The sequence below is a fragment of the Oryzias latipes genome, chromosome 15 (genome assembly GCF_002234675.1).
Source record: "Oryzias latipes chromosome 15, ASM223467v1".
NCBI classification, from domain to species: Eukaryota; Metazoa; Chordata; class Actinopteri; order Beloniformes; family Adrianichthyidae; genus Oryzias; species Oryzias latipes.
Genome location: NC_019873.2, coordinates 4289787 through 4317622, shown reverse-complemented (window position 1 = coordinate 4317622; position 27836 = coordinate 4289787). Strand labels below are relative to the sequence as shown.

Here is a 27836-nt window from a genome sequence, read left to right as displayed (position 1 = left end):
CCTTAACTCTGGGAACAAGAGAACAGTTGGTTCAGGAATAAGGAGAAGAGAAAAAAGTGATGCAAAGCAGGCAGCAACTATTGACTAATGTTTTTTATTCAATAAAAAATATTTTTAAAATTCAAAAAGATTCATTTTGCTTAGTCTTCCTCTAAATGAGCACTTTTCAAACTTCATGCCTGTTTAAGGCTTATATGTATTTAGCACAATCCCAAAAACAAAAAATGGAAAATCCTAAAAAGAATCAGTGTTTTAATGAGGTATAGGGTCTTTTAGAAGCACAGCGGGTGCCAACTGCCAATAACCCTAAAAGAAGATGAAGTAAAAGCTCTCCAGTCTTTGGAAGAGTGCACATAAATATTTAGGCGACTCCAAAAAGAGTTTGGTTCAATGTTTAGACTTTGTAAATTGTATCATCTACAGTTTTAAACAGCATGCTTTTTTTGTTTGTTTTGTCTGGGTGCTTATTTGTTCTACCGTCATTACATATCGTTTAACCTAAAATTGACACACGTGTCCACAGATTCTATAGCAGCTGGAGGATACACGGTTTTACAAAACATGTCAAACTTTTTTTTTCTAAGAAATGATTGGTGTTCTCCTGATCAACTGTATGTTCCACACTAAGGAACACTTAAAAGCGTTAATTCAAAAAAACAAATCTACCTCCGGAGTGCCTCGCGTATGGATTATGGCCTGCAGCAGCAGTCACTGACTGCAAGGACCATACTGTTAGCAACGATGGAGATAAACTCAAAAACTTCTATACTGTTTCTCCTTTGTTTCATTATTATTATTATTTTTTCTAGTTGTGTTTACTGATATTGAAGAGATTTGGTACGAGTTACTAGGTTGGGTGTCATTGTGAAAACACCAATGTGGCTAATGTGTTGGTGGTGTAGAATTGCTGTGAACGCAGTTAATAAAGTTTGACTGACATACTGTCTTTCTCTGACTCTTTTGTCTCACTTAATGCGCCTTAAGGTTCAGTGCGTCTTATATTTGACGTAAGTTCAAAAATAGATCATTCAACAGTGTGCCTTATAATCCTAGGGTGCAGAAAATGTGGTACTTGTTGCAGGTATGGCATCTGAAATGAATCTATTTTATGGATAAAACAGAATATGTGGAGAAAGATTTATCCTCTGGCCCATAAATGGTTAACTCAGCTTTTGCTCCAGACATGCAGACTGGAAAAGGAATCCAAACTTCATCCATTTTCAGAACTGGCTCAATCCCTTTTAGGTTACTGAGGTTGCTGAAGTCAACCCTGTTGGGCAAAGGCAGGGTTCATCCTGAACAGGATACCGGTCTATTGTAAGGCCAATCGACTGCATTCACACCTATAGGGCCAATTTAGAGAGAGCAATTCACTCGTAACCCTTGTGCTATCCTTGGCACTTTAACATTGGGAGTTGGGTCATCTAGACCCACTAGACAGTGCTCTGAACCTTTTTTCTTCACTGATTTGTGATCTTCACTGGTGTCCATGGATTACATGAAATCTTTCCACCTTTATCCACCTTTGTCATGGTAGGGAGAACACGTCAATGTAAGGGTGGGGTCATCTAAGATAGCACAAGGGTTAAAGTGTGTAACCAAAGTGCCTGAAGAAAATCCAGAAGAACTCCACAGAGACAGGTCCACCAGGACCTTCTGGATGTGAGGCGAGAGCACTAACCACTACACCACAGCCCTGAAGAGTTTAAGGAGATAAAGAAACTGGTGTATCTCTTCAAGGTGCACTTTCATTTCATTCATTTTGATAAGTCTTTCCTACATCACTTATTTTGCTGTTTTCTTGCTTGTCTATTAAACATTCAGAACATTTTTGTTTCCATATGATTTGATTAAGGACAACAATAGAGGCGGATCTATCAGAGCCTTATCTGGATGAAAGTGCGCAAAGAATCCAGTAAAGCCCAAGATCGGAACTACAAAAAGCAAGGCACAGTGTTGTTTTGATCCGGACTTGCAGTACCAAAGCCAGATTTGAGACCGTGCGCCCTGGCTTTGCACACCCCTAAAAATATCTCCACCAGCGCGCGGATCAAAGCGGGCGCAGCGAGGCTGCCACGAACCGCGCTCCGGTATTTAACCTCAGGCCTTGTCAGAGGAGGGGCGTGCGGAGCGAGCAAAGGGCCCGCGGCATCCGAGGCTGGGAGGAGGAGAGGGAGGCTGAGGCTGGCTCGGGTTTCACAGACGCGCTCTGACTGCAAAACCTGCCGCACCGCGTGCGCTCTCACAGAGCAGAGCGCGCGGGACTGGGAGAGAAGCCGAGGAGGAAAAGCCGTATCCAGCAGGCCAGCAGCTGCTGATGAACTTACAAACTATTTATCGTATTAGCTGGATGAACTTCTGATTACGTTGAAGAAGGCAGGAGTTTGATCACCGCAGAGTCACAAACTGAAAGAAGTACTTTTTCTGTTCTATTTGGTGCCCTTCACCCGAGGAACACGGGAGTTTCCTGGTTGATAAAACTAGTTAATAGCTTAGAATGGAAGTGGATCAGAAGCGGAGTACTGCGGCTTCAGCAGGTGAGAAGAGGAGGCTGAGCGCGGAGCGTCAGCATCAAACTCCTAAGCAGCCCCTGCGGATAAACTGGAGGCTGTGGTCAGCTCTCAGCGGCTGCATCGTGGTCTCCTTCCTCTGCTTTGGAGTTTGCGTTTTGGTTTTCCTACGGAGCTCGGACCTGCAGACCAGGATAGTAAGCGTGGAGCAGCGGCTGCAGGACGCGCAGTTGTCCGCGTGGATGTTGTCTCCAGAGCAGGTGGAGCCTCTCGTTCTGGCCCGACTGGACCAGATCCTGGAGGAGGTATGAGCTGGAAAAGAGCTAGAAAAGGGTCCAAACTTTGAAAAACGTGTTGGCCTTAATTAAAACTTTGAAACTTGTCTGAGTCTCTTTGAAGCAGACGATGATGTATTTAAGAAAAAACGAAATTCACAGGTTTAGGACCTTTTTATTTATCCCTATGAAGCTATGAAGTTTCATTGCATAAGAATATATGTTATAATTGTATTCTTTGTAGTCATATCTCGTTGGTTATCATTACACAGTCTACTGCCAAAGAAATGTTGAACTGCACACTAAAAACTCCATATCCAACAACGCCATGGTTTTAAATGCACTAAACTAACTTGGAATATTTGATCTCAGGGGGAAAAATCTCAGGAAAAAAACTAGAAATTGTGTTCAAATAAAATTACTATGACCCAAACAAAATGTATTGCTCTAAAAAGTAATCAAAAATATATTCCAACATGAATAATCCAATAATTGGGTTTAAGAAATAACCGAATGATTTTAAGAGAGTGCATGGTAAAAAAACAGATAAACAATGTAATTCCATTATATATGAATAGGTAAATACAAGTCTTGCCCAGCAGTTTCTTAATTGCTGCCTTACACTTTTAGTTTTCCAAGCTGTCCTGTTCCTCAGAAAAGCCATCACTCCCCCAACACTACCTCATTTGGGTTTAGATTTGTGAGGGTCTAACTAACTCAAAATCGATGACACACCAGTGTGACTGCAATAAAAGATTAAAACTGCCTTCCTTGGCTATTTGGAGGCAGTCCTGTTGGTACACCTTTATTCACAAGGCCAGGCTTGGTTTGCTCCCCCTTTACATATGTTCCTTACGCTGAATCTCCCTCATTGAGATCGAATGAGCTGATACTGTTGACTGTGCCTTTTGCTCATACAGCTGGAGAAAAAAGCATTTGTTCACTCTGCTCCTCCTGGCTGGAACACATTACAGAAAGATTGGAAGCTGACAGATCTGCTGCCTTTAAATGCTTTTAAAATGGTCTTTGAGACTGCTTCATTAATTTGGAAGAGAGTTAGAAATTTTAATGCAATATAATGGTTATTGTCATCCGTTTAATGTGCGTTTTTTTTTTTTTTTTTGAAATTGCTCCCTTTTGGCCAGGACTCACTTGGACAAGAGGTTTTTAATCTCTATTGGACCTTCCTGGTTAAATAAAAGTTTAATAAATAAATACATTTTAATTTGAAAGTTTATCTTCTGAAATTAGGCAGCGCTGCAAACATTAAAAAAAAATATATGTGAATGAGTGATAGCTTCATTGCTGTTCTCCAAATATGATCCTATTTTTGCTAAAACCATTTTTTTCCAACACACGTGAACAGTCGCGGGATGAAGAAGAAGTCATATTCAGTCGTTGCTTCCTGCTGAATATAACATTTGATAGAGCTTTTAGAAGCTCTCTTTGTCGGCTTAGTAAATGTTTTAGACAACAGAGTAAAGAATAAAAAAAAAATCCTTATAAATCCGTTTTGAGTCAGGTTACATGAACTATTCATTAAACCCCATTAACTGTTTTGAAATCCAGCGTAATCTTCAGGAGGATCCGTGTCTGTTGAGGGCGCCGAGCGTCAGTGAAGGGAGGACACATTTCCGTTCCTCCTCCCCATGTGAGGCGTTCTTCAGAGGGGTGACCATGTGGCAGAGGCATCACTAGCTCATCTTTGCAAAGATAACGCCCGGCTCTCTCTTGGCTCTGTCACATCTGTTGCTACAGCTCTGGTCGCTGCCCTTCCACTAATCACAGCTAACAATAACTAACAAGCGGTAACTAAAGTTGCACTTCGCCCCCATCCCCCCCCCCACCTCCGTTTTCTCTCCTTTCATTTGGTCTGGGGCTAGCTTTCATCATCCCCCCTCCATCCTGACTCTGTAGGGGCATTGTCACTGTTGGGGATGGGACTGATGTTTTGCAGAGAAAAAAAAAACAGCATTATTTTGACTTGTGAATATTCTGACCCGCAAACACAAAATTTCGAGGCGATCTGCTAAAACAAGCCATAACTGTCATCCTGAGACACAGAAAGCTCAGTTGTCTTCTTGTTGCAAATGTGTCTATTCAAAGAAATACTCTGAATTGATGTTTTGTGCACAGTCCGCATGCCATTTTTCTGTTTGTAGACTCTCACAGGAGCAGCCCATCACTCATGTATTTTAGCTGCAGCTTTGCATTTGGACAGAACTTGCTGAGTTATATCTCCCTGCTTAATGTAAAGCTGGGCCGATGCTCTGACGGGAGCTCATGCTTTCCTCTCTGGGGAGTTCAAAGCTCAAAGCAAACATCAAGACCTAATAAGACAAGACCATTTATTTTCAGAAAGTTGTGTGCTGAAATGTGCACTGCAAACAGTTGGTAGCAGTTTGAAGTTAGAGGTTCACTTGTTTCCAGCTAATGATTCCTTCGAGATTGTTGTAGTAGGAACTATTTATCTAAAACCAGAGGTGGCGATCAGGTTCTGTTTGAGTACTTTGTCCTGGAGTTTCTCTACGGGGGCCCAGCCAGGAGGATTTCTCTGCAGACCAGCTCGGGGCGATGCAGGCTGCCTCTCTGTTTAGCTTTGCTCGTATAAATAGTAATTATTAATGGGACACAAGCACAGATGTGGCCTTTTGAACAAAGACAGAGAGAAAGAGGGCGGACCCTGCGGTACTTTCACCAACACTGTCCAGAATCCACCAGCCTGTCTGCTTCAGTGATGACCGGTTTCCTCTGCTGAGGAAAGCACCGTCTGGCCCTGCAGCGTGTCTCTGAGTTTGAGCTGCCGTGTTTGTACTCTTGTGTTTCCTTAGTCGCTGTGAAGAGCTGATGGCTTCTTTGAATTTTAGATTACACAGTCAATGCACTGAAGTGTTCTTTTACCTCAACAGAAAGTATTTCCTGAATTTAGTTTCAGGAGTCAGGTGAAGAAATGAATGACTCAAGTGTGCCTTATGTGGAATAATCAGTGAAACTGTCATCTCACAAATGACCCTCAACAAAAGTTTACACACTTCGACATTTGGCTTGATTATATTCACAAAAGCTGTGACGGTCAGTTTAAATTTGCTGAAAGTGATCATTTTCCACTACAATCAGTGGCTGTAGTGGCTGTGTATAATTGTTGAGTAATGGCCAAAGGCTGCAGTGACTTTGGACCTAATCAGACAGGAAAAGAAAAAAGAATTCTCTAAAGGTCTATCCAACAGAATCAGTAGGGAAAAAAGATCCGAAAAGTTGAAAATGTCCAGTAGTAATGCTCAATTTTCACCAACTTGTATTTTAACACTATATTTTCCACACTATAAGGCTGTCGGATGTCAGAACTCTGTCTCCCCCTCTGGTCACCAGGGGTACCTTCTCCAAGTTTTAACCACACTACAGTTCCCAGCAACCCCAGCGTGTACTTCCTGGTTGCCACACACCTGACTCTCATTCACCCAATCAATCACAGCATACTTGAACACTGCACCGAGCCTCACTTAGTGTGAAGTATTGCTTGTGCAGGTCAGCCTTCCTTACTCAGTGGTATACCCAGGCCTGATCTTCTGCTTTCCTGACCCTGTTTGCCTGCCCCCTGCTGACTCTTGCCTTGATCCGGATTACTCTAGTTGTTTCTCTGATGTTCTCATCCTCGTATTTGACCCCTGCTTGCCTGAACCTGATTTAGCTTTGTTGACTCGTAGCAGAGCTAATACACCTGCTGCATTTGCATCCAGCCGTCTGCCAGTTCTTGTGACAAAGGCACGCTTAAAGTAGTGATGAGTAGATGAGGTTTCGTGAAGCGTTTCGGCACATTGCCCAAACTGTATTGATACTGTCACTCAATACTGATCCCTGCTGGACCAAAAACGTCATTGCAGGCAACCACGTTCTCTCAGCTGAAATACTGTTTAAATTTAATCTAAACACAATATTTGTCATTTTAGGTCCTTATTCTCATGTATCGCTCTATAATATCCCAGAATTGAGGAGATGTTTTTAAGTTTGCCAGGTCTACTGACAAATACCACTTCTAACCTCCAAAACAGAAAATTATTCATTTCAAATAAGAGTCAGTTTAATTCCACGAACCTCATTAAAACACCAAATTCAACACCTAAAGTAAAGATTCAGTAAAATAAAACCTCAAACACAGGTGGACGGGGAAAACGGGGTCTCGAGAATCTGTCAACAGCTGGAAGCTGGGAGCGCATCCAGGGCATCAAAAATCCCCCCCACCACTATTCTGTTAAACTCACCGCCGGACTGATTTAGTACCCAGGTGACAGAAATGTAAGCGAGAAGATCTTCAAAATAAAAGATAGCTCAGACTCATAATAAAACTAACTAAAACCCGCCAAATTGATGCGAAATCCGCCCTAAGCAAAATTTCTCCACTATATCAAAATCACCCAATTGGGTGGAAAACTGCAGAATCTGGCAACACTGCTGGCTGATGCACTTCCTTGTGTGACTCCTTTGTGACATACCGACACAGTGGCTCGATAGGTCACATGACTTTTCCTAGAGCGATACGCACACCGACAGGTCTCACTTTATGAGCTCGACTCGTGAGCCGACGCGTCGGTGTCGCAGGACTCATCGATACATAAAACCCTTTTTTATCAAGTGCAATGAAAAATGCAGAGCGCCTCATACATGGGTCAATTGTGATTTATTACTGATGTCAAAGCCATTTTGAGAGGTATACAGCGCTCCGTCAAAGCGTTTGTTTGGAAGTTTTTGAGAATACGCTAATGTGGCTAACGTGTAGCGGTGTCAGACTGTTTTTTCGCATTTTAGTAACAAGGTCGGGAGTCAGCGTAGCTACAGTAATGTTTGTTTTATCTCTATCAGCCTGTCTCTTTAAGTGTTGAAACAAGGTGGGAGTGACAGGTCATGTAGTTTCCGACTCAATTGAAATCGGATGTTGCATCCCGATCAGGGATTGGATATTTATTTCATTCTCTTTACTTTGGTCAGCACTATATATTTCCGGTTTATTATTACATATGAATACTAGAAGTCTGCAGATCATAAAAAGATCACAACCTTTTTATTCCCTTAAAATGCAGCAGAATGCAGCAGCAGAAAGCATCTAAAAACAGTTCTGTAGTGTTAGTAAGATGCACACATTTGGCTCAAATATTTCCTTCTCAAACATTTTAAACTAATGCAAAAAAAGACCTACAAAAGCATTTTAAAAGAAAAAGTTATTTTTATTTTTAATGAGCTACCAAAGTGGAAGCTCCATTATCTCAAAAACAACAAAAACTCTTAAGTTTTTACATTAAAAATGATCTATTTGTCATGATTTGAACTTGTTGTCTTGTTTTTGGTCCTTGTTCTGTCTTGTTTCTGTTTCCTGTTTTATTTTGAAAGTCTCCTGTCTTGTCTGTTTTCTTGAGTTTTACTTCCTTTGGTCCCCATCAGCCCTGATCGTGTCCACCTGTGTCTTGTCTGCCCTGTCTTTATATAAGTCTTGTCTCTGCCTTCCTCCTGTGTTGGTCCATTAGTATTCCTGTTCTGGTGTTCATGCCATGTCATGCCCTGTTCCTCGTTCCTTGTCCCTCGCCACGCCACAGTGAGTTTTCGTTTGGTTTTTGTCATCCTGCTCTGCAGCGCTTTTGTTTGTGTTTGTAATTAAACCCCTTGCCCCGGAACTTTGTGCCTCCTGCCTCTGCATTCTGGGTCCTACCGGCTCTCGAGCCACCTCACCGTGACAGAATGGACCAACCAAGTTTTCTGGACCCAGCAGAGCGGGACATGCAGCTTTTGGAGGCCTACTGCCTCGAAGCAGAGAGGACCAGGTCCTATTGGGACTTTAACACACTCCAGTTCTGCACTCCAGCTATGGAGGGGAGCCATCTCACCATGAAGGGGGGTCGTCGCCGTCGCCGCCACCGTCCCCGTCCATGTCCCGTTCCTGTTCCAGAGGTGGTCCGGCACGCACCACATCGCTTTCCAGTGGTGGTGCCGGATGCACCCCATCCCCGTCATGTTCCGGTGGTGGTCCCGGACGCACCACAGCCATGTCCAGTGGTGGTCCCGGACGCACCCCAACCCGTCCCGGCTCCCAGGGGGATGCCGCCTGCACCCCGACCCATCCCAGCTCCCAGGGGGGTGCTGCCTGCGCCCCGACCCATTCCTGCTCCCGGGGGGGTGCCGCCTGCGCCCCGACCCGTTCCTGCTCCCAGGGGGGTGCCGCCTGCGCCCCGACCCATCCCTGCTCCCAGGGGGGTGCCGCCTGCGCCCCGACCCGTCCCTGCTCCCAGGGGGGTGCCGCCTGCGCCCCGACCCGTCCCTGCTCCCAGGGGGGTGCCGCCTGCGCCCCGACCCGTCCCGGCTCCCAGGGGGGTGCCGCCTGCGCCCCGACGGGTCACCGGTTCCACTGCCAAGCCTGACTGCTGGCCCGACCCGCCAGAGCCTGACTGCTGGCCCGACCCGCCAGAGCCTGACTGCTGGCCCGACCCGCCAGAGCCTGACTGCTGGCCCGACCCGCCAGAGCCTGACTGCTGGCCCGACCCGCCAGAGCCCATGCCTGACTCCATGCCTGACTCCATGCCTGACTCCATGCCTGACTCCATGCCTGACTCCATGCCTGACTCCATGCCTGACTCCATGCCTGACTCCATGCCTGACGACTCCATGCCTGACGACTCCATGCCTGACGACTCCATGCCTGACGACTCCATGCCTGACGACTCCATGCCTGACGACTCCATGCCTGACGACTCCACGCCTGACGACTCCACGCCTGACGACTCCACGCCTGACGACTCCACGCCTGACGACTCCACGCATCTCATGCCGGACCTGCCACGCCGGACCGCTCGGCCCCCCGGCCGTCCTCCGGACCTGCCACGCCGGACCGCTCGGCCCCCCGGCCGTCCTCCGGACCTGCCACGCCGGACCGCTCGGCCCCCCGGCCGTCCTCCGGACCTGCCTCGCCGGACCGCTCGGCCCCCCGGCCGTCCTCCGGACCTGCCTCGCCGGACGGCGCGGACCCCGGCCGTCCTCTGGACTCTTGTGCCCGTCGAGGTTTTTCCTCCGGGGCCCCCCCCTCATGTGACTTTTGGAACCTCGGAGCGGTTCCTTGAGGGGGGGGTACTGTCATGATTTGAACTTGTTGTCTTGTTTTTGGTCCTTGTTCTGTCTTGTTTCTGTTTCCTGTTTTATTTTGAAAGTCTCCTGTCTTGTCTGTTTTCTTGAGTTTTACTTCCTTTGGTCCCCATCAGCCCTGATCGTGTCCACCTGTGTCTTGTCTGCCCTGTCTTTATATAAGTCTTGTCTCTGCCTTCCTCCTGTGTTGGTCCATTAGTATTCCTGTTCTGGTGTTCATGCCATGTCATGCCCTGTTCCTCGTTCCTTGTCCCTCGCCACGCCACAGTGAGTTTTCGTTTGGTTTTTGTCATCCTGCTCTGCAGCGCTTTTGTTTGTGTTTGTAATTAAACCCCTTGCCCCGGAACTTTGTGCCTCCTGCCTCTGCATTCTGGGTCCTACCGGCTCTCGAGCCACCTCACCGTGACACTATTCATGAATTTGTAACATCATATTTATGTTATGAGTTTAAATGAAAGTCATCATTCATTCATGATGGAGATTTAAAATCACACCTGATATTAAAAGCTTAATAGAGCTAAAGATTCTAAAACCACAGTCACCAAACTTAATCACATGACTAATTATCTATTTTCCCTGGTGTTCTTTTCTCTGGATTAATAAACATGTTTATAACTGCTAAAACTGGTAAAAGGTAGGAAGTAGTCAAAGAGTGACTACAACTTTCTATCAAATTGTCTGGATTGGCTTCATGTGGATTTCTAAACTTTTTTTGCAGGTGTCAAAGGCATCCTCATTACTTTCTAGGAGTGGAGGATATTGACGCAACAATAAATTCAAAGAAATTGGCACACAAATGAAAAAAGAAGGGAAATTTGAGAGTAATAGTGGAATTATATTAGATGAAACACTAATAGAAATAAATATAGTGCTTAGAAATCACAAGACTCCACTTTGCCTTTTTTTTTTTTACCAGAGTAGGTTTATATATTTTTTCCAGAAGTTCCCATTTTCACTCTGAAATTCAGCTTTAATTATTATTTGAATGTCTTTATGAACTTCATGTCCTTCGTCCCTCCAGTTGTAGTGAAATAATCATAAAAATGTATTTATCTGAGCTTTTTCCAGCTGCTCAAAGCGCTTACATTATGTCCATTATTCATTCACTCCTCGTTGAGACTTGATGATGGTATCTACTGATGTACCACAGCTGCCCTGGGGCAGACTGACAGAGGCGTGGCTGCCAATTCACGCCTACGGCCCCTCTGACCATCACAGAGAAATTCATGCAACTTTTAACGCACCAGTGGAGTCACACTGGAGGCAGGGAGGGTGAAGTGTCTTGCCGAAGGACACACCGACAGTTGACTGGGAGGAAGGGGATCGATCCGCTGACCCTTTGATCATTGGCCTGAACTACTGCCGCCCACAATGTAATGTGTACTTTATAGGATTGAGGCAGAAAACCAGTGTTATTACATTTAACAAATTGTGTCAAAAAGGCTTTTTCATGTTCAAAAACTATTCGTTTTTTTCATTCGTAGAACTGCTAAGTTTCAAAAGTGTGACGATCCAGAGAAAATTTGTGAGGTCTTCAAATTCAGCCATGCCTCCCAGAAAAGAGGTGCTACGAAGCAGACCTCTGAAAAAAAAGCTGACCCTTGGTCTGCCCCTCTCTCTGCTGTTATCTCACCCTCAACATGTCCCCCTTTAACACTCATAATTATCCTCATAGCACTCACAGCAGACCTGCTTGAAGCTTGGCGCACAGATTGAGTGAGGAGGTCTGATGGGAGCTGGAGACCATGCTGTGAGGTGTGGAAATGTGTAAAATATAGCCTCCCTTTGCCCTGGTTTCCTCACTGTGATCCCCAAAGAGTTGTCACCCAGTTCACTGTGAGGCCCACACATGCACAGGCAACACAAGTACATGGAGATGAATGCTGGAATGACCCACGTGCTAATCAGACAGCCCACTATAAACAGCCAACTCCAGCAGAACTGCAGGAGTCACCTCTGCACTTCATCAGAGCACAGTTAACGATTACGCCACCCCCCACGCACAGACAACAGGTCTAACCTCACTCAAAGGGCATTACAGCTGATCGTGAAGCTAAGCAGGACAGTTTAAGGGTTTTCTTGATGAAACGACACGCTCACTGACAGGATCAGATTATTAGGAAAAAAAGGTTTTAAATCTGCTTTAAGTCCAATAAAACCATGATCTAGGCAAGAAATATGGATGCGCTTGGACGCATCCTCACTGATGTATCCTGAGAACATGCGGTGTTTCGGGTCTCACAGCATCATACACCCTCACCCAGGCAACGCTGGGGTTGATCAGACCCAGACTTGTGTTCTAGTAGTAGTCCATGGATCAGCCCTCTTAATCCACAGCCACCTCGTGGCCTTCTCTGCGGCTTCGCTCACGGATTGAATGGCCCTCTTCTTGGCCGCTGCTGTAGTGCCTAAATGACAGAGGACTTTGCAAAGAGAACCTCCGGCAAAGCCTCTACAGCCAACTTCTACAGGCTCATACAGTAGACGGTTTTCCAGCCTCTGTCCCTTCACCCCTCCACCAGTTCCTGGTACTTAACGCGTTTCGTCTCATTTGCTTCCTCAATACGCTCTTCCCAGGGCACCATAAGTTCCAGCATGATCAGATGTTTTGAAACCTCAGAGATAACGGACATGTCTGGGCGGAGATTTGTATTTACAATGGGAACCTCAGCTGTTTTTCTAGGCCGACCTGCAGTTGCCAGTCTGAGGCTATGTGGATGAGGCCTGTTGTGGCAGCGCCTGAGGTTTCTCTCCAGCTTTGATGAAGGGGACTGACTTCTTTGCAGCGTGATGGTTTTTGCTGGTTTTATGGGCTGAGATTAAGCTTTCAGCAAGTGCCAAAAGCACCTGGTCGTGGCTCCAGCGGTAGCGACCATCAGCCAGAGCCCTTGGGCAGCTGCTAAGGAGATGTTCTAAAGAGCCTCTTCCAGAGCAAAGAAGGCAGGATGGCGTCTCGCTCTTCCCCCAGACATGGAGGTTTGCTGGGCTTGACAGGGCATCATAGACAGCTTGTACCAGGAAAGGGACCTGATGGAAGTCTGCCTGCAAGATGTTTGCCCAGGTAATCCTGCGCTGCAGCGTACTCTCACACCTAGTCCATGCTCCCTGCTGCCCAAGACCCGTCGCCCTGCTCACTCGCTCTTTCTCCACACCTGCTCGGACCTCTTCCTGGAGTAGATTGTGTCTTTCCTTGCCACGGGCCTGGCTGACCAGAGTCTTTGGGAAGCTCAAGCCCGATCTGCCTTTCGCCACAGTGCCCACCCATGCCTTTTGTCTCAGATGTGACTCTGCCCCCTCCACTGCTTTTCCAGCCTTCCATTTCCTTCCTGTACCGGCTGCAGACACTTTGCAGTCCCTAGAATCCCTATACTGTAGGGCTTCTCTTCTGCAAACCACTATAAATTCTTCCGTGAGGCCACCGAAGGGCAACTGCAGGATATTACTCGTCCCATACAGTGCAGCACTGGTAAGACTACGTGGAAGGCCCGGCCACTTCCGAAGAAAGCCACTGATCTTCCTTTCTTGGGACTCTACTGTTGTCAATGGGACTGCATAGACCAGCAAAGGCCAGAAGACTTGGGGCAGGGTGGAATGCAGGTAGATCCAAGTTCTTTGTTGGATTTCTGAATTGCAGCAGAGTCTTTCAGGCTGGAGTCAAAAAGCTTCCTCAAACTCTTAACAGGTTGCTCTGTGATAGTTGAGATGACAGTCCCTGAGATAGAAAAACTGAACTTGTCAACCACTTTATACCTCTTCAGCACCATGGACCTTGACTTTGAAGGCTTAAATATCATCCTTACCCAGGTGAGGAGTCTCTCAAGTCCTTGTAAGATTCACCTGCTTCCTGGGACCAATGTCATTGTGATGGTGAGGTCATCCATATAGGCTCTTATAGGGGGCTGTCGTACTTGGTTAGGGACCCTCTGCATTCCACCTCATGATTCCAAATTACTGCATGAAGGTAATATTTATTTATAGGAGGCATAAGTTCAATTAATGGTGTGCCTTACGATCCGAGGGTGCAGAAAATGTGGTACTTGTTGCAGGTAAGGCATCTGAAATGAATCTATTTTATGGATAAAACAGAATTTTTTATGATTTCTGTTATGTTGTTTTACAAATGTTGGTGGATGTGATCTCAAAAACTTAGATAAAACATAGAAAATTCCCACATCTGTAGATGTGGAGAAAGATTTATCCTCTGATCCATAAATGGTTAACTCTGCCTTTGCTTCAGACCTGCAGACTGGAAAAGGAATCCAAACTTCATCCGTCTTCAGAACTTTACAGATTTGTTACAGAGTAATTGTAAGAGCAAACCTGAGAAAACTGTTGTGATTTTCTTTTCTAAATAGCTTTGATCTAAACTTATCTGACTGGGTATGTGGGGGAAAAAAACATGCATGTGCTAACCAACTGTCAACTGTGGGATTCAATCTACAATACCAGTTTATTTTGTAGCTAATTCATTTCTTTCCAGGGGTTGAAAGGAAATTACTCAGAAAAAGAAATTAAGTGATTTTACTAATTTAATTTGAGCTATTTTATCACAATAGCTCTACATTTAAATAAAAAAGACAAACAGGATGGTCAGTTGTTCTCAGTAAAAGAGGGAGAAAGACAAAAAGTTGAATACATTTGGTGTATTTTATTAGGACTTTTTTTGGAAGAAACCAATGCACAGAGGGAAGCTACAGAAAAAATAACATCAGGAAGAAAAATCCATTAGGTTTATAAAAATAGAGACCTTTTTGTTTTCTGCAATATAGATTCAAATTAAAGTTTGGACTAAAATACTTTTTCTGGTTTAAAAAGGAAAGACCACTGTGTAATCTGAGCAGCAAATTGATTACAATGTAAGATAATGCATAAGAGGACACAAGTTAAAGTCTAATGACAGTCCTTGAAGTGTGGTCATTATGTTCTTCTCCTTCTGTCAGACTCTGCTGCTGCAACCTTTGATGAGGCTAAAGTTGCAGCTCTTTCTCGTTTGGCAGGAACTTGCAGCTTGATTTGAAGCAAGTATCCTCTCTGCTTTATCTCCATTATCTAGTTTGGAAAATGCCTATTTAAGTTTTCTGCCTTCCAGCTGAAGTTTAGCGAGCGAGGTGGAGAGCGGATACATGGCGCTTTGGTTAATGGTGCTGAAGACTTTTCCAGTTGTGAGTGGGGCCCGCCGGTATCAACCACATAAATTCCTTCCAGTGCTTATGAATAGTAAAGCAGGCAGAGGGAATTTGGTGAAAGTGGACTCCTGCAACTGATTTTGCACTTTTGAATGATGAAAGCACTTCACTTTGGAATCTGATGTTATTTTGAGGTAATGGTAGTCTTTAGAGAGTAGTTTTCTTTGCTGTCTGCACACTTAAGAAAGAAAACACATCTATTTATTTTTGGTTCTTCTCAAAGTCTCCACATGTTTTCTCCTCAGCTTTAAAGCCTCGTCTGACATCCGCACACTTAAAAAAAAAGCTTGTGGGATCATCTAACACCGTGTGAGCTTGTCTGTGAAACTCAGACTTTCAGCTCAGTACTTTTCAAAATATTCTGATTTGCTAATTTTCTCATGAGTCCAAATGGTCGCAGGGTCTTAGAAAAGGAACTTTGCATTTCTGCACCATAAGAAATATACATAGCTGTCACTTTTTAGTGGCCTGCTTTAAAGTATAGCAACAGTACAGGGGTTGATCCGTGCTGTAGGTTTTTAAGGTGTCCAGGTCGGTAGAGGGTCGTGGGGAGGAGCGACTGCATCTTAGGGGCCGCAGGTATGACTTGCAGTTCCCTTAAGGCTTGTTAAAAATGGAATGCATGGTTTTTGTGCATGTGGTAAGTGTTGTTTTTTCTTTTATTTCTATGCACTTATGACATATGGGTGATGCTTTTCGTATGGTGCCTTTACTCCTTTACTCTAGTCGTTAGTAAAGCCTTTTGCTACATTCACATTCAATGGGATTTGTGCATTTCATTCACATCTGCTGCCTCTCTTTTGAGGTGCGTCAAATTCTCTGCCAGACGCTTTTCAAAAAAGCATTCATAAGCTCGACACCTTTGACACGTTTGGGAGGATCTACCGTCAACTATTTATAGCCTCACCGCTACATGACTGTATATCCTATACCAACCCGTAAGGACAGTTGTGACCAAGCCTTTAGATGTGCTCTTCTTGTACATTCATTCTTTGAAAAAGGAAGCAGACAAATGCCTTTCATATTCTTCTAATGACCCTAAGTTTCAACCTAAGCTATCTTCTCAGTTTGGGTTTATTGGACACACTGAGGGCGCATGCTTTACCCAGAATACCAGAGCAGTGCTTAGAATGAGAGTGCCTTAATAACATCCCATTCAGCACCTGTTGATGGCTTCTAAACAGCTCCGCTGCCATTCCTTTACGAGGAACCACCACCAAAGGGACTAACTGCTATGCTTTGAAGAATGTACTTGGATGGTTTTGTGTTCTGCTCAGGGTCAAATGATATGCAAGCTTGTTATATTGACGAGGTTAGCTGGCACACTTTGATACAATGAAAAACAAAACAAAAGGAAGAACTCCTGAAAAACACATTTCCCTTAATCATCTTGCAAAAAGATTATTTTTATAACAGACAATATTACCACAAGGAAACCAAAAGGATTCCCAATGAAAATCTTGATGAGGGCCTTTACAGTTATTCTTTAACGCTGGTGTAGATTTTATCTCAAAAATCTCTTTAGTTGGAATTAGAAATTGGCACACGACATTTCAGTTTGGTCGGTCGGGTGCATTAAGGTACAAAGAATGTTCTGACAATACTCTGTTCCTGTCTTTACAGAAACTTGCAGTTCGATTGGCGAAGACCCGGGCGGTGAGGGAAGCTCCCTATGGGTGCCTGTGTCCCCCCGGTAAGTTCCAGAGCTAAACTCACTCAATCATCCCTCGTCTCCGTTGCTGCCTCTCTCATTTTTGGGAGATCGAATCATTTGTGTCTGCTAGCTTGACTTCCTGTTCTAGTTTGCAGTACTTGGACTCTGAATCCAAGCAGCATCTTGTTGGGTTTTTATCCAAGCTCTGTTATAAATATTGGAATGACTCTCAGCCTCTTCTTCATGGCGTAAGTTTAGACATTTAGAAAACCTGGAGCTTTCTTCAAAGTAATGCTGGGCAATTTGGCCTAAAAATAAAATCTCAGATTTTATTTTCTTTAATTCGATTTTTTTCTGCCCCCCCCCCCCCCCCCCCCCCACTTAAGGAAAGCAATAAGTACAAACGGCAGAAAACTTCAAGCAAATTTTGCTTTTATTTAATCAAACACAAGACAGATGTATCCCCCGTTTCTGGGATGAATAATAAATAAATGAACACACTCTTGGAATCAAAGTCCCAGCTGTGTTTTATGTCACACTTTGTAGTCTAGACTAAAAGGAGACAAACGTTCACCTTGAAAGTAGCACCATTTTCTAAAGGATGGTCTAAGGTTTTAATTAAATTAATAAACCCTGTCTTCTCCACGGTATATATGGGTACCATGTCTCTGGCTATATGCAAAGCGACCGCTTCGGTGATTGTTGTCCACCGTGCCCCTTTCCTATGAATGGGTACCGAGCCCCGGTATTGAACGAGCCCTGGGGCTACATTCTTCAAGGCCGCAGTATACCTAAGATCTGACCTCAACGGTTCTGCTATCGGTACTACACTCAAAAAAATAACTCATTGGATGAACTCAATTTAATTGTGGGCAGGATTTCCATCCAATAAATATGAGTAGCCCCACTTCAAAGAAAACTCTTCCATGTAATGAAATATAATTGAGTTAGTCGAACTCAATTTGATCAAGAAAGGCAAGACACAAAATATCATCTGACGCCAGTCTTTAGCCGGTCTCGAACCTCTGCATGCAAATCCCAATGACTAATCTACTGAGCTAACACCTTTGTGGCAACTTGCATTCGTCAGTATAATGACATAGAATCATTTTCTCTATAAATGAGGTTTGTCGTGTTTAACCTGATTGGGAGAAACTGAGTTGAAACGATTCCAAGCCACAGTACGATTTTTTACGTGGAAAAACACGAACAAAAGTTTTCTCTCTACGAAAAGTCGAAGGATTTGAAGGACCAAAAGTCATAGCAGACAATAGACAAAAGAGGTGAACATTTTAATAGTTGAATGGTCAAAATAAGGTGAAAAATTGTAGCCGAAAAATGTCAGAAGATACTATAAAAAGAATAAATAAAGAGAAACAGGAAAACAGCATTCAACATGCGCACAGCATGCCCCCTTACTTGAACTCATTTATTTTGGATAACTGGAGTTTATAGGTGAAACTATTAATACATTTTATGTTAGGTCAATTAAATGTAGATACATAATTTTAAAATGAATATATTTAAGTAAAAAAAACAGAATGTAATTGTGTTACATGAAAGAGGGGCTTGAATCATTTTTTGGGTGTAGAGAAGTCGCATTTTTTTGTGTCCCACAAGAACACTGCCCCCGCCCCGTCGCCGCCAAACACAAAATCCTCCGGCGCAAATGAATACAATTCATAATAACAACGCAGTATTCTTTATTAACAAATAACAGTAACAACTAATTATCTAACTAATGAACTATATAGGTGTAGTAGAATGACTATGTGTATGTGTGTCAGCACGCTGTATGTGTAAGAGGAAAAAGCGAGTGCCACACGAGACTGAGTGAGAGCGTGCACAAGTGTTGGGGGTGCGCATGCAAATGTAGGCAAATGTTGCAGCATGTGGGGGGGGGCTCTTCCTCCACGTCTGTGGCAGTAAACTCATTCCAGTTCCAAACAACAGATGATTTTATTCTTTCCCACTCTCACTGTTAGCCATGCTGTTGCTTGCTGTTTCGTGTGTGCCATGATGTTGTTGTTTGTCGCTCGCCATACCGCTGTGTGAAACTAACGCTACGGAAGCTCTGGAGAGTCAAAAATGTGCCATTACACAAAAACTCGATTTAGTTCTTTTTTAAATCGCCCGTGACAAAAAATTCAAATTAATTCATTTGATCGATTTTTCGCCCAGGCCTACTTCAAAGCTTAGTAAACCATAACTCCAGTCCTTTTTGTTGTGGAATGTAACTTAGTTACTTGGTGTCTTTTAACCTTTTTAGCATAAAGTTTACAGCAATTATTTGTAGGACTTGTGCAAAGGTGCAATTCATCTTTTTGTTAGTGTTTCATGGAATCAGCCCACCACATGAAAGGAACCTTGATAGTAGGATCAGATCTGACCAGTTCACACACCACATTTCCATATTGTAGACAAAGAACATTCATTTTATACATTTTTAGGACAACTTTACAGCTGATTTTTTTTAAATACATGAAAAAAGGACATCATAATCAAATTTTAATAGTAAATTATTTCCCTATTATTGTATAATTACAACATGTAATTATTATTCATTAATTGTTTTAGTAATACACGTTTTTGTTTTCATTTCTAACATCACTAAAAACTAATCGTTCCTATTTTTTTGATGCAGGGATGCACTTTTCTGTCACGACAACTTGATCTGAAGAATAATTTATATTTAATTGGGAGCACTTTATGATGTAACAAAAATGAGGCAGAGTTTACTAAGATTCCCATCTCTTTCAGCACTTTGAACCGTCTACGGCGTGATGCACACAGAAAAGTCCCTGCTGTATTGGAAGCTGTGTGAGAACAGGGGGAGGTGCTGGTCACCACACATTAGTGCTAACTGGTGCTGTCAGTAAGATGTTAGTGTTTTAACATGCTGGTAAGCGCTTGTGGGAAGGCTTGTTAAGGTGGCGGCTTGCATGCTGTTTCACAGCAGACTCTTCAGCTGCAGGTGTGGATGCCTTTCAACTCTTAAGTGTCCAGATGGTCTGTCACTTTTGCAGCTTCCTGTAATTTTCTGTTTGGCCCCTTTTGATAGGGGCGATAGTCTGCCACCCTTTAAAACCTGTTTAGGATGAGACCAAATAGCAACAATGTGAGTGAAGCTCATTTTAAAACTAGACAAAGCAGTTTTATTTCCCAATTATTAAGAAATTAAATCAAAAACAATAAATTCACGGGAAAAATAATTTATTTCCTGCAGGCAACTGTCCAGCTGACTTCATTATTCAGTATTGATAAGGAATACATCTGCAACTGTCTTGGTAGAGAACTGAAATGTTTTTTGGAAACATTTTTATAATTGCTTTAAACTTACATCAGTGTTATTTTTTACACATTAGCTAGTATTTATTCATTGCCTTGTCTTGTTCAATCAGCTTCTCTGAGAAGTGAACAATCTTACAGTCAATACAGTTAAAGAAAAGCACAAAACATTTCATTAAAGTTCCTCACTCGATACTCAGGTTGGAAGGTTTTTCTTTTACATTTTTCGAGAATACTACAAAACCTAGGGCATACCTTTTTTTTTGCGAATTTCTCTGGTGTTCTGAAGAAAATATAAAATGACCCCTAAAAGTATTATACAGTCAAAAACATATTTAGCTATAGAATTTGTGCGTTTTGGTGTAAAAAAAAAATTAAATGATCAATTCCTCTTTCTTTGTCAAACTTGTTTTCTGACTAACATATCAGGGATATTCTGAAACATCGTTTTGTTTTATTACTTTTCTAAAGCTGAACATGAGGTAAATGTAGAAAACTACAAAATCCCTCCAGAGGTCATAGAGGGGTCAATGTGATGTCCAAACGCTGTCACCTTCCACTCTGAAATTTATGAAAGAATAGCTATGATGATAGATTTGATTAGAATTGATCAACTCTTGTCACCTTGTCAGGCTTCGGCCAGGCTGCAGTGAATTATGGGATGTATTGGTGCCCAAATGCTGTCAGAGCGTGCCTGGTGTCCATCTGGTGCTTGTCACTCAGCACTGATTACATGTTTGAATATTGGGTCCAAATGGCTGCAGAGCTGTTTATTATTTACACCAGCCAAATGTCTGAATGTGGAAAACTTTGCGTTGAGTTGGTTTGACACATTTTTAATAGGCATCTCCTATGGGATTATCAATGCCTAAACTTTGTGCAATAACCTAATTTTGGAGGACTAAATGTAAAAAAAAAATAAAAAAATTGGACAATGGAAAATGGTATCCAATAACCCTGCACAATACATCGCAAATTCATCGTTATCGCAATATCAAGCTGTGCAATACGCTTATCGCAAAAGACTTCGAAAATTGCAATAAATGGTTACCTTAAAACAATCTTATGGCGCCTTGAAGTATTTAATGAATCAAATACATCCATTTCTGCATTTGACCAATCGGATGGACGCCTTGACGTTGTTGACCAATCGGATGGACGCCTTGACGTTGTTGACCAATCAGATGGAGCTCTTTTATGTTAGATGTCTGTGTCCTAAGTCGACGAGGATGATTTGGAGTGTCATTTTTAAAATGGGAATGATGTTTTTGGTTGTTTTGCTATTTGTTTATATACCTCAAGTGTTATCGTTATAGAAATATTGATCACTAATATCACATAACGCGATTTTTATTCATATCATGCAGCCCTAGTGTCCAAGTTAGTAAACAAAGTTAGTAAACAAGTTTGATAAAGATGTACATGTTGGATATTAAGGCTAAAACCTATAACTGAACCTAGTTGCACACCGTTTACCTGAAGGACACAGAGCTTTATTCTGAGCATGGCATGTTTGGGGGTCAGCCTGTAAAAAGGGAACTACGTCAGTTGCTATAAGTGGACACTCTAAATGTTGCACACTTTAGACATCAATGGTGCCGCAGAGTCTGTTGTCTTTCGAATGTTTATCCTGCGTGTGAAACCCAGAGATAAGCCTAAAAATATGTGGATGGAGAGGAATTGTGCACATGGAAGAGGTGGCATCAACCGCCAGACTATTGATGCATTACTGATAGCCACATGATCCTGTTGGGCTGAAGTCAGATGAGCTTTTTATGCTTAGCGGTAATAGAAAAAACTAAGCTGGTACAATCAGACAGCTGGAGCAGCCTGACTCACTCCAGTCTGGGTCATACGTACCTCCTGTCTGTGTGTAAAACTACATTTTACCTGTTATAAGCACCCAACAAGTGTTCAGTTTAAAATTCTTTTTTTAAATTATGTGCCAGTTTAAGCCAAAATCTATCTAGTTGCTTAATAATTCATGCTAATTTCATCTACATCAGTCCATTTCTGTTTTTAACAGAATTCTGGTCATTTAACCCTTTAATTGTTTACATTCTTTCGACTACTATTTAACTGTTTACTCAATTAACGTAATTCCAGCAGATACTGAAGTGGAAAAAAACAGCCGCCGATATGCAACACTTTACAGTAGTGAAATGTTTACGAGATCAACATGAATCTGCTGATTAAGTCATGCAAAGCTTTACTTTAGTAGTATGTCAAAGAAAGTGTGTTGATTAGATGTTGTTGGCGACATTTAAACAAATGGTGAAAGGGTTAAATATATTTCACATCATTCTATTTAGAATTCTTTTCTAAAACCAGATTTCAGTTTAGAGATATTAGAAGTATTCATCACCAACATCTTTCTACAGTCTAGACCAGGGCTGGGCAAACTTTTTAACATGTGAGCCACAAAGGGTTCTCAAATTTGACAAAAGGGACAGACTACAAGCAGATGCATGGAGTATTTTAGTAATCCACTTTATAAAAGAAAGAAATTACATGAAATCTGAACAAAAACATGCTTTATTTGGTTTGTATTAAAACTTAATAAAACACTTAAAAACAGAACATTTTGGAGTTTTTATTTCAAAACTGTGTCTTTTGTTCTCATTTTAGAGCCAGTTGCACCAATGAGTTGAGGTCCCACAGGAAAAAACTGCAAAATTAGAAAAATCCTGCGTCATGGAGTGTTGGAGTGATTGTAAAAATGACTCTGCGACTTGGAAAACCCACATGAACGTGAGAAAAACAACAAATCTTCCAACACTTCATGAATGGAGAATAATTTTCTGCACCTAAGCAAGGCTCAACAAATTGATAGTGGAGTTCCATGGAGAGACACTAGAATAACAGGAAAAATCAAACTTTAAAAAGAATCATCAATATCATTTATTTCAGTTTGGCGGGCCAGATTAAATTGTTTTATGGAACGCAGTTTGCCCACCCCTGGACTAGACCAATGGTCTGTCATGGACTGTCTTCCTGATATGTATCAGTCATGGCATACCACTTGGTTCTGTAATCGACCCTCTTTCTTTCAGTTAATATTTGCAGGAACATACATGTCGAATAATTCTGTGCTTGTACTAAAGAGCAGCTACTGAAGAAATCTAAAATGAAAGAAATATTGTCTCTTCTGTCAGTTCCTATTAGATAACATGGTGATCTGTAGTGAGATCAGGAAGCAGGTGGAGGGACAACAAGAGAGGTGGTTTGCTTGGAAAAGAAAAGGAATTCAATTCCTAATTGTAAATGAGAAGAACTTATGAGGAAGAGTGAGGTTACAGGGAGCAGAGGTGAAGAAGGTGGAGGACTTTATGGACTTTGGGTCAAGACAGTCCAAAACAACAGAGAGTGTAGGAAAGATTTGAAGAATTATGTGCAAGCAGGTTGGAACAGGTGGAGGGAGGTTTCAGTTGTGACGTGTGACTAAGGAGAGTCCTCAAGAATGAGAGGAATGGTGAAGAAGGCTGTGGTGGGAGCAGACATTCTGTTGGTTTAATGCAGAGACAGGAGGCAGAGCTGGAGGTGGCAGAGATGAAGACTTTGAGCTTCTTTTTGGGAGTGACCAGAATGGATCGGTTTAGGAACGAGGACATCAGAGATCATGGTAGATGTTCTAGAGATGAAGGCAGGGAGGCAGATGGAGATGCTTTGGACACATTGAGAGAAAGAACAAGGAAGATGTTGAGAAAAGGTTGGAGCCACCAGGAAAGAAGGCTCATGAGGTTCATAGATGTAGAGAAGGAGGACATGAGGTGGGGGTTAGTGTAAGCACTACCAACGCAGAGAAGAGGGTTAAAACAAGATGGATGACTCACTTTGGCGTGATTTACTACTTCGGCGACTTCTAAAGGAAACAATCAGAAGACAAACAAGACACTTTTTCTTATTGGAACTCAGAATATGGCTTGATGAGAAGGAGAAGCTAAACTTTAAATGTCCAGAGACGTCTTTAAAACAGACAGAAGTGGACATGTACAATAACGTTTTGAGATTATTTAAACTGTTCACGCAATTAGTTTTGCTTTCTACAAATTGATGAAAAAACTCACAAAGCCTAACTAAAAATGATAAAAAGTAATGTCATTCTTACTGTTCAGAATGATTTATAACCTCAGGATCAGTGTTGTCCAGGCAAATGCGGACTGTTGTACAGCTGTTGTCCACGAGTTGCTAGATCATAAAGGTTAGTGTGCATGTTATTGTTGAGATGCTGTTTGGTAACAAACTCGCATCAAAGTCCTTTGCTTGTAAAAAGTCTCTTAATATCGAACTGCTATTTATGTGTCATGTAAACCTCTGCAAAAGGAACGTGCTTTGATATCAAGTGTATAAATGAGCGAAGGAAACAATGTGACAGTTACTCAAAGTTCATCAGAAGGTTTGTTGAAGACACCTGCTGGTGAGCAGGTTGGGTTTACAGATTCAGTTACCATGGAAACCCACCAAAGTGCTACAGTGCAGCTCTCATTGAGGCCTGTGGAAAAAACCCATCAGGAGTGTTTGTGTCCTCATCTGGTAAACAGAACGCTGCGACTTTCGGTGTTTCCGTGGTTCTTTGTGAGTTTAAATTATTGCACATTCTGTGTACAATATGCAGTGACTTCTGACTGCACAAATACACAGGCAAAAATATTTTAGCTTCATCCCAACATAAACAATACTTGCATTTCAAAGAGGGCAAAGGAGCAAAAAAGACAAACAGTTTTTTCTGAGAAAAACACACTTAAAGTTGTGTGGTCCAGTTGTTAGCATGAAGGATAGCAAAAGAAATCTAAGAGTCAACTAAGCAAAAGAGAATAAATAAGTCTGGTAAAAAGGTCAATAAGCCTTTGGTGTTGATTTGTGATCCTGAAGGTTTGTTAAATTGGAACGCTTGCCTGATGTTCTGAGGGTTTGATAGGATGCACAGGTGAAATACTTTTGTCATGAATGACAACATTAGAGTTTGCCAATGTAGGGCTGGTATTTTCAACCCTGAGATTGTTTACCTGCAAGATGGTAACACAGATGGACAAGGGAAGGAACAATCTTTAAACATCCCAGTGAAAGAGGGGATGCTGAAAATGAAGCTACGTTCACACCGCTCTCAGCACCGCTTGCGTAACCCTTGTGCTATCCTTGGCATGTTAACATTGGGAGTTGGGTCATCTAGACCCACTAGACAGTGCTCTGAACCTTTTTTCTTCAATGATTTGTGATCTTCACTGGTGTCCATGGATTACATGAAATCTTTCCACCTTTATCCACCTTTGTCATGGTAGAGAGAACACGTCAATGTAAGGGTGGGGTCATCTAAGATAGCACAAGGGTGAAGCGACACTTTCAATGGAAAGTTTACGCAAACGCAAGTAATTGCTTCCGCTTTCAAAACTCTTGTGCTACCTCATGGCTACGCAATTTCCTAAGACAGTTTTTGGGCTCCCATCACTTTACAGATGCCCATTAAACGCGTGTTGAATGTTAAACCAGTTGAACTCTGACTAATCAGGGATGGCATCCGTTTTAATGCACTTAAGTGCCATTCATTTCAAATTTGACCGTTGGGGAGAAATTAATAATTGAGGCTTTTGTCCGGCTAGAATTATGCAACAATAAGTCTTTCATGTAGCAAAATAGAGGTGTGAAAAAAAAAAGCCTGGAGGAAGATTCACCAGATTTGAACCGCTTTGGCTTTTACACCAAGCCTTTTCCAACTGTAGGTGGCAGAAATGCGCTAGTATCAAAAAGCAAAAGAGAAAGAAGGCGTTCTTTAACCCTTGTGCTATCTTAGATGACCCCCCCCCTTACATTGCCGTGTTCTCCCTACCATGACAAAGGTGGATAAAGGTGGAAAGATTTCATGTAATCCATGGACACCAGTGAGGATCACAAATCATTGAAGAAAAAAGGTTCAGAGCACTGTCTAGTGGGTCTAGATGACCCCACTCCCGATGTTAAAGTGCCTAGGATAGCACAAGGGTTAATATGGATAACAGCCTGGTGTGAACATACCCTAACACAAATGCAACTTGACAAGCAGGACACGTGGCAACCAAATGTTATGAAGGTTTTAGTGGATTTATTTACTCTCTATTTTTATTGACCTGCATGTTCATATTGTCATTATTTTAGAACCTCCTGTTACTGTTTTCACACAGCTTTTAGGGCCTGTGATGGAATGCCGCGACCTAAATCTCCCAAGGCCAGAGTTGTTTTCTAGTGAGTAATTTTTGAATTCATAGAGCCACTTTATGCCTGACCAACTGTCATTGTGTTGGAAATGCTCATCGGACAAGAAGTCTACTAAAATACTAAAAGAGTACTGAATGAGACTGCTTAAATTAGGTATGAGGTCATCTTCCAGAATAGCTAGTCTATCATTCTTCAGTCATTTAAGCAATTTAAATTAAGATTTATTTTTAGTCTATTGAGTGTAACTACCACACAGCATAAAGCTAATAACAAGTAACAGAAGTCTTTTCATTCATTGACATGTTTATTCGCTGTATTTATAGTTGTACCATTCTCCTGTCTTCATTTAATATTCCATAGGATGAGTTTATTGACATGTTTTCTTTTTGAAAAGGGAAAAACATTTTCATTTTGATATCATCTGAGATCTGTGCCATATTTTTCAGGTAATTCAGAGTCTTAATGTTTGTAATTCCTTGTTGAATTCTTTTATGACAAATATGGTGCAGCAGAGAAAAACGTGACAATCCCCTGTCTAAACAAGCCACTTCCTCTTATATGCACAGCTGACATGGGGTAGGAGCCGGTTATTTAAGAAGCTCAAGTTCACCTTGACATGTGTGCTGACGGAAGAACACACAGCAGATCGCCTTGCTTTGTTTGTGATACGTTTACAGGGCAGCTGCCAGTAGTTCAGCCAAACCTGTAAGAATGTCAGAGCAGCATGAAAAGTTTATTTTTAAATTAAGTATACAATTTGACAATACTTTTTACATTTAAATTCAGTTTGAAATTCTTTATTTCGATGGATAAAAAGTTATTCTGGCCTATTGGCTCTCATAGAGTTTTTGTGCCATCATTCTAAAAAAAAAAAAAAAACAGCCAGCTCAGCTTAGTTTATTAGATTTGCTCATCGTCACACTTTCACAAATCTAATGGCACTTAATGCCTCATCAATTGTAAGGCAAAAGAACAAGCAAAAAAACTACTGTGTTCTTAGAATCATCAATAATTTTAATTAAGGTTGTATCTGAATTCCTTTACTACTCACTATAAAGTGCACAATATAATGCGTTCGCCATTTTGTCGAGCTGTCTGAATCTACAATTCCAAAATGGAGTGCCCTAGAACTTTCCCAGAAGTCTCTGCGAAAAACCAGTGTGCATCAATGCTCACTAGATTGACGAATATAGAACACAATGGATTGCGTCGGAACAATTTTTACCAAAAAAAAAAAATGCATTTAAATTTGTTTTTTTCAATAAACCATCAACCTTTTTTTATCTTCAGAAGACAGTGGACTCATAAATTATAGCCGCAAAACGCTCAAATCAGTTAGATTTTAACTTCGTGACGTCAATAAAAAAAAAAGTAGTGAGCATGGTGTCCGAGTTGCTTTCAAAATTCAGGGCTCTAAATTGTGCCACACTGTATAGTTTTTTATTTACCCTTTTGCTATCTTAGGCACTTTAACATTGGGAGTAGGGTCATCTAGACCCACTAGACAGTGCTCTGAACCTTTTTTCTTCAATGATTTGTGATCTTCACTGGTGTCCATGGATTACATGAAATCTTTCCACCTTTATCCACCTTTGTCATGGTAGGGAGAACA

At 42.2% G+C, this 27836-nt stretch overlaps 1 protein-coding gene across 20 annotated transcripts in view; it reads left to right on the top strand.

The window, feature by feature from the left end:
- Positions 1–2146: 2146 nt before the first annotated feature.
- LOC101166243 (collagen alpha-1(XIII) chain) overlaps positions 2147–27836 on the top strand; it is a 141625-nt gene continuing 115935 nt past the window's right edge. For 12 of the 20 annotated variants that reach the window (XM_023962971.1, XM_023962970.1, XM_023962965.1 and 9 more), the window contains exons 1-2: positions 2148–2815; positions 16717–16786. In XM_023962971.1, coding sequence (XP_023818739.1) covers positions 2498–2815; positions 16717–16786 — 388 coding nt within the window. In that variant the 5' untranslated portion in view covers positions 2148–2497. Of the gene's footprint in view, positions 2816–16716; positions 16787–27836 lie in introns of all 20 variants that reach the window. The other 8 variants (XM_023962977.1, XM_023962981.1, XM_023962966.1 and 5 more) reach the window with 2 other exon arrangements.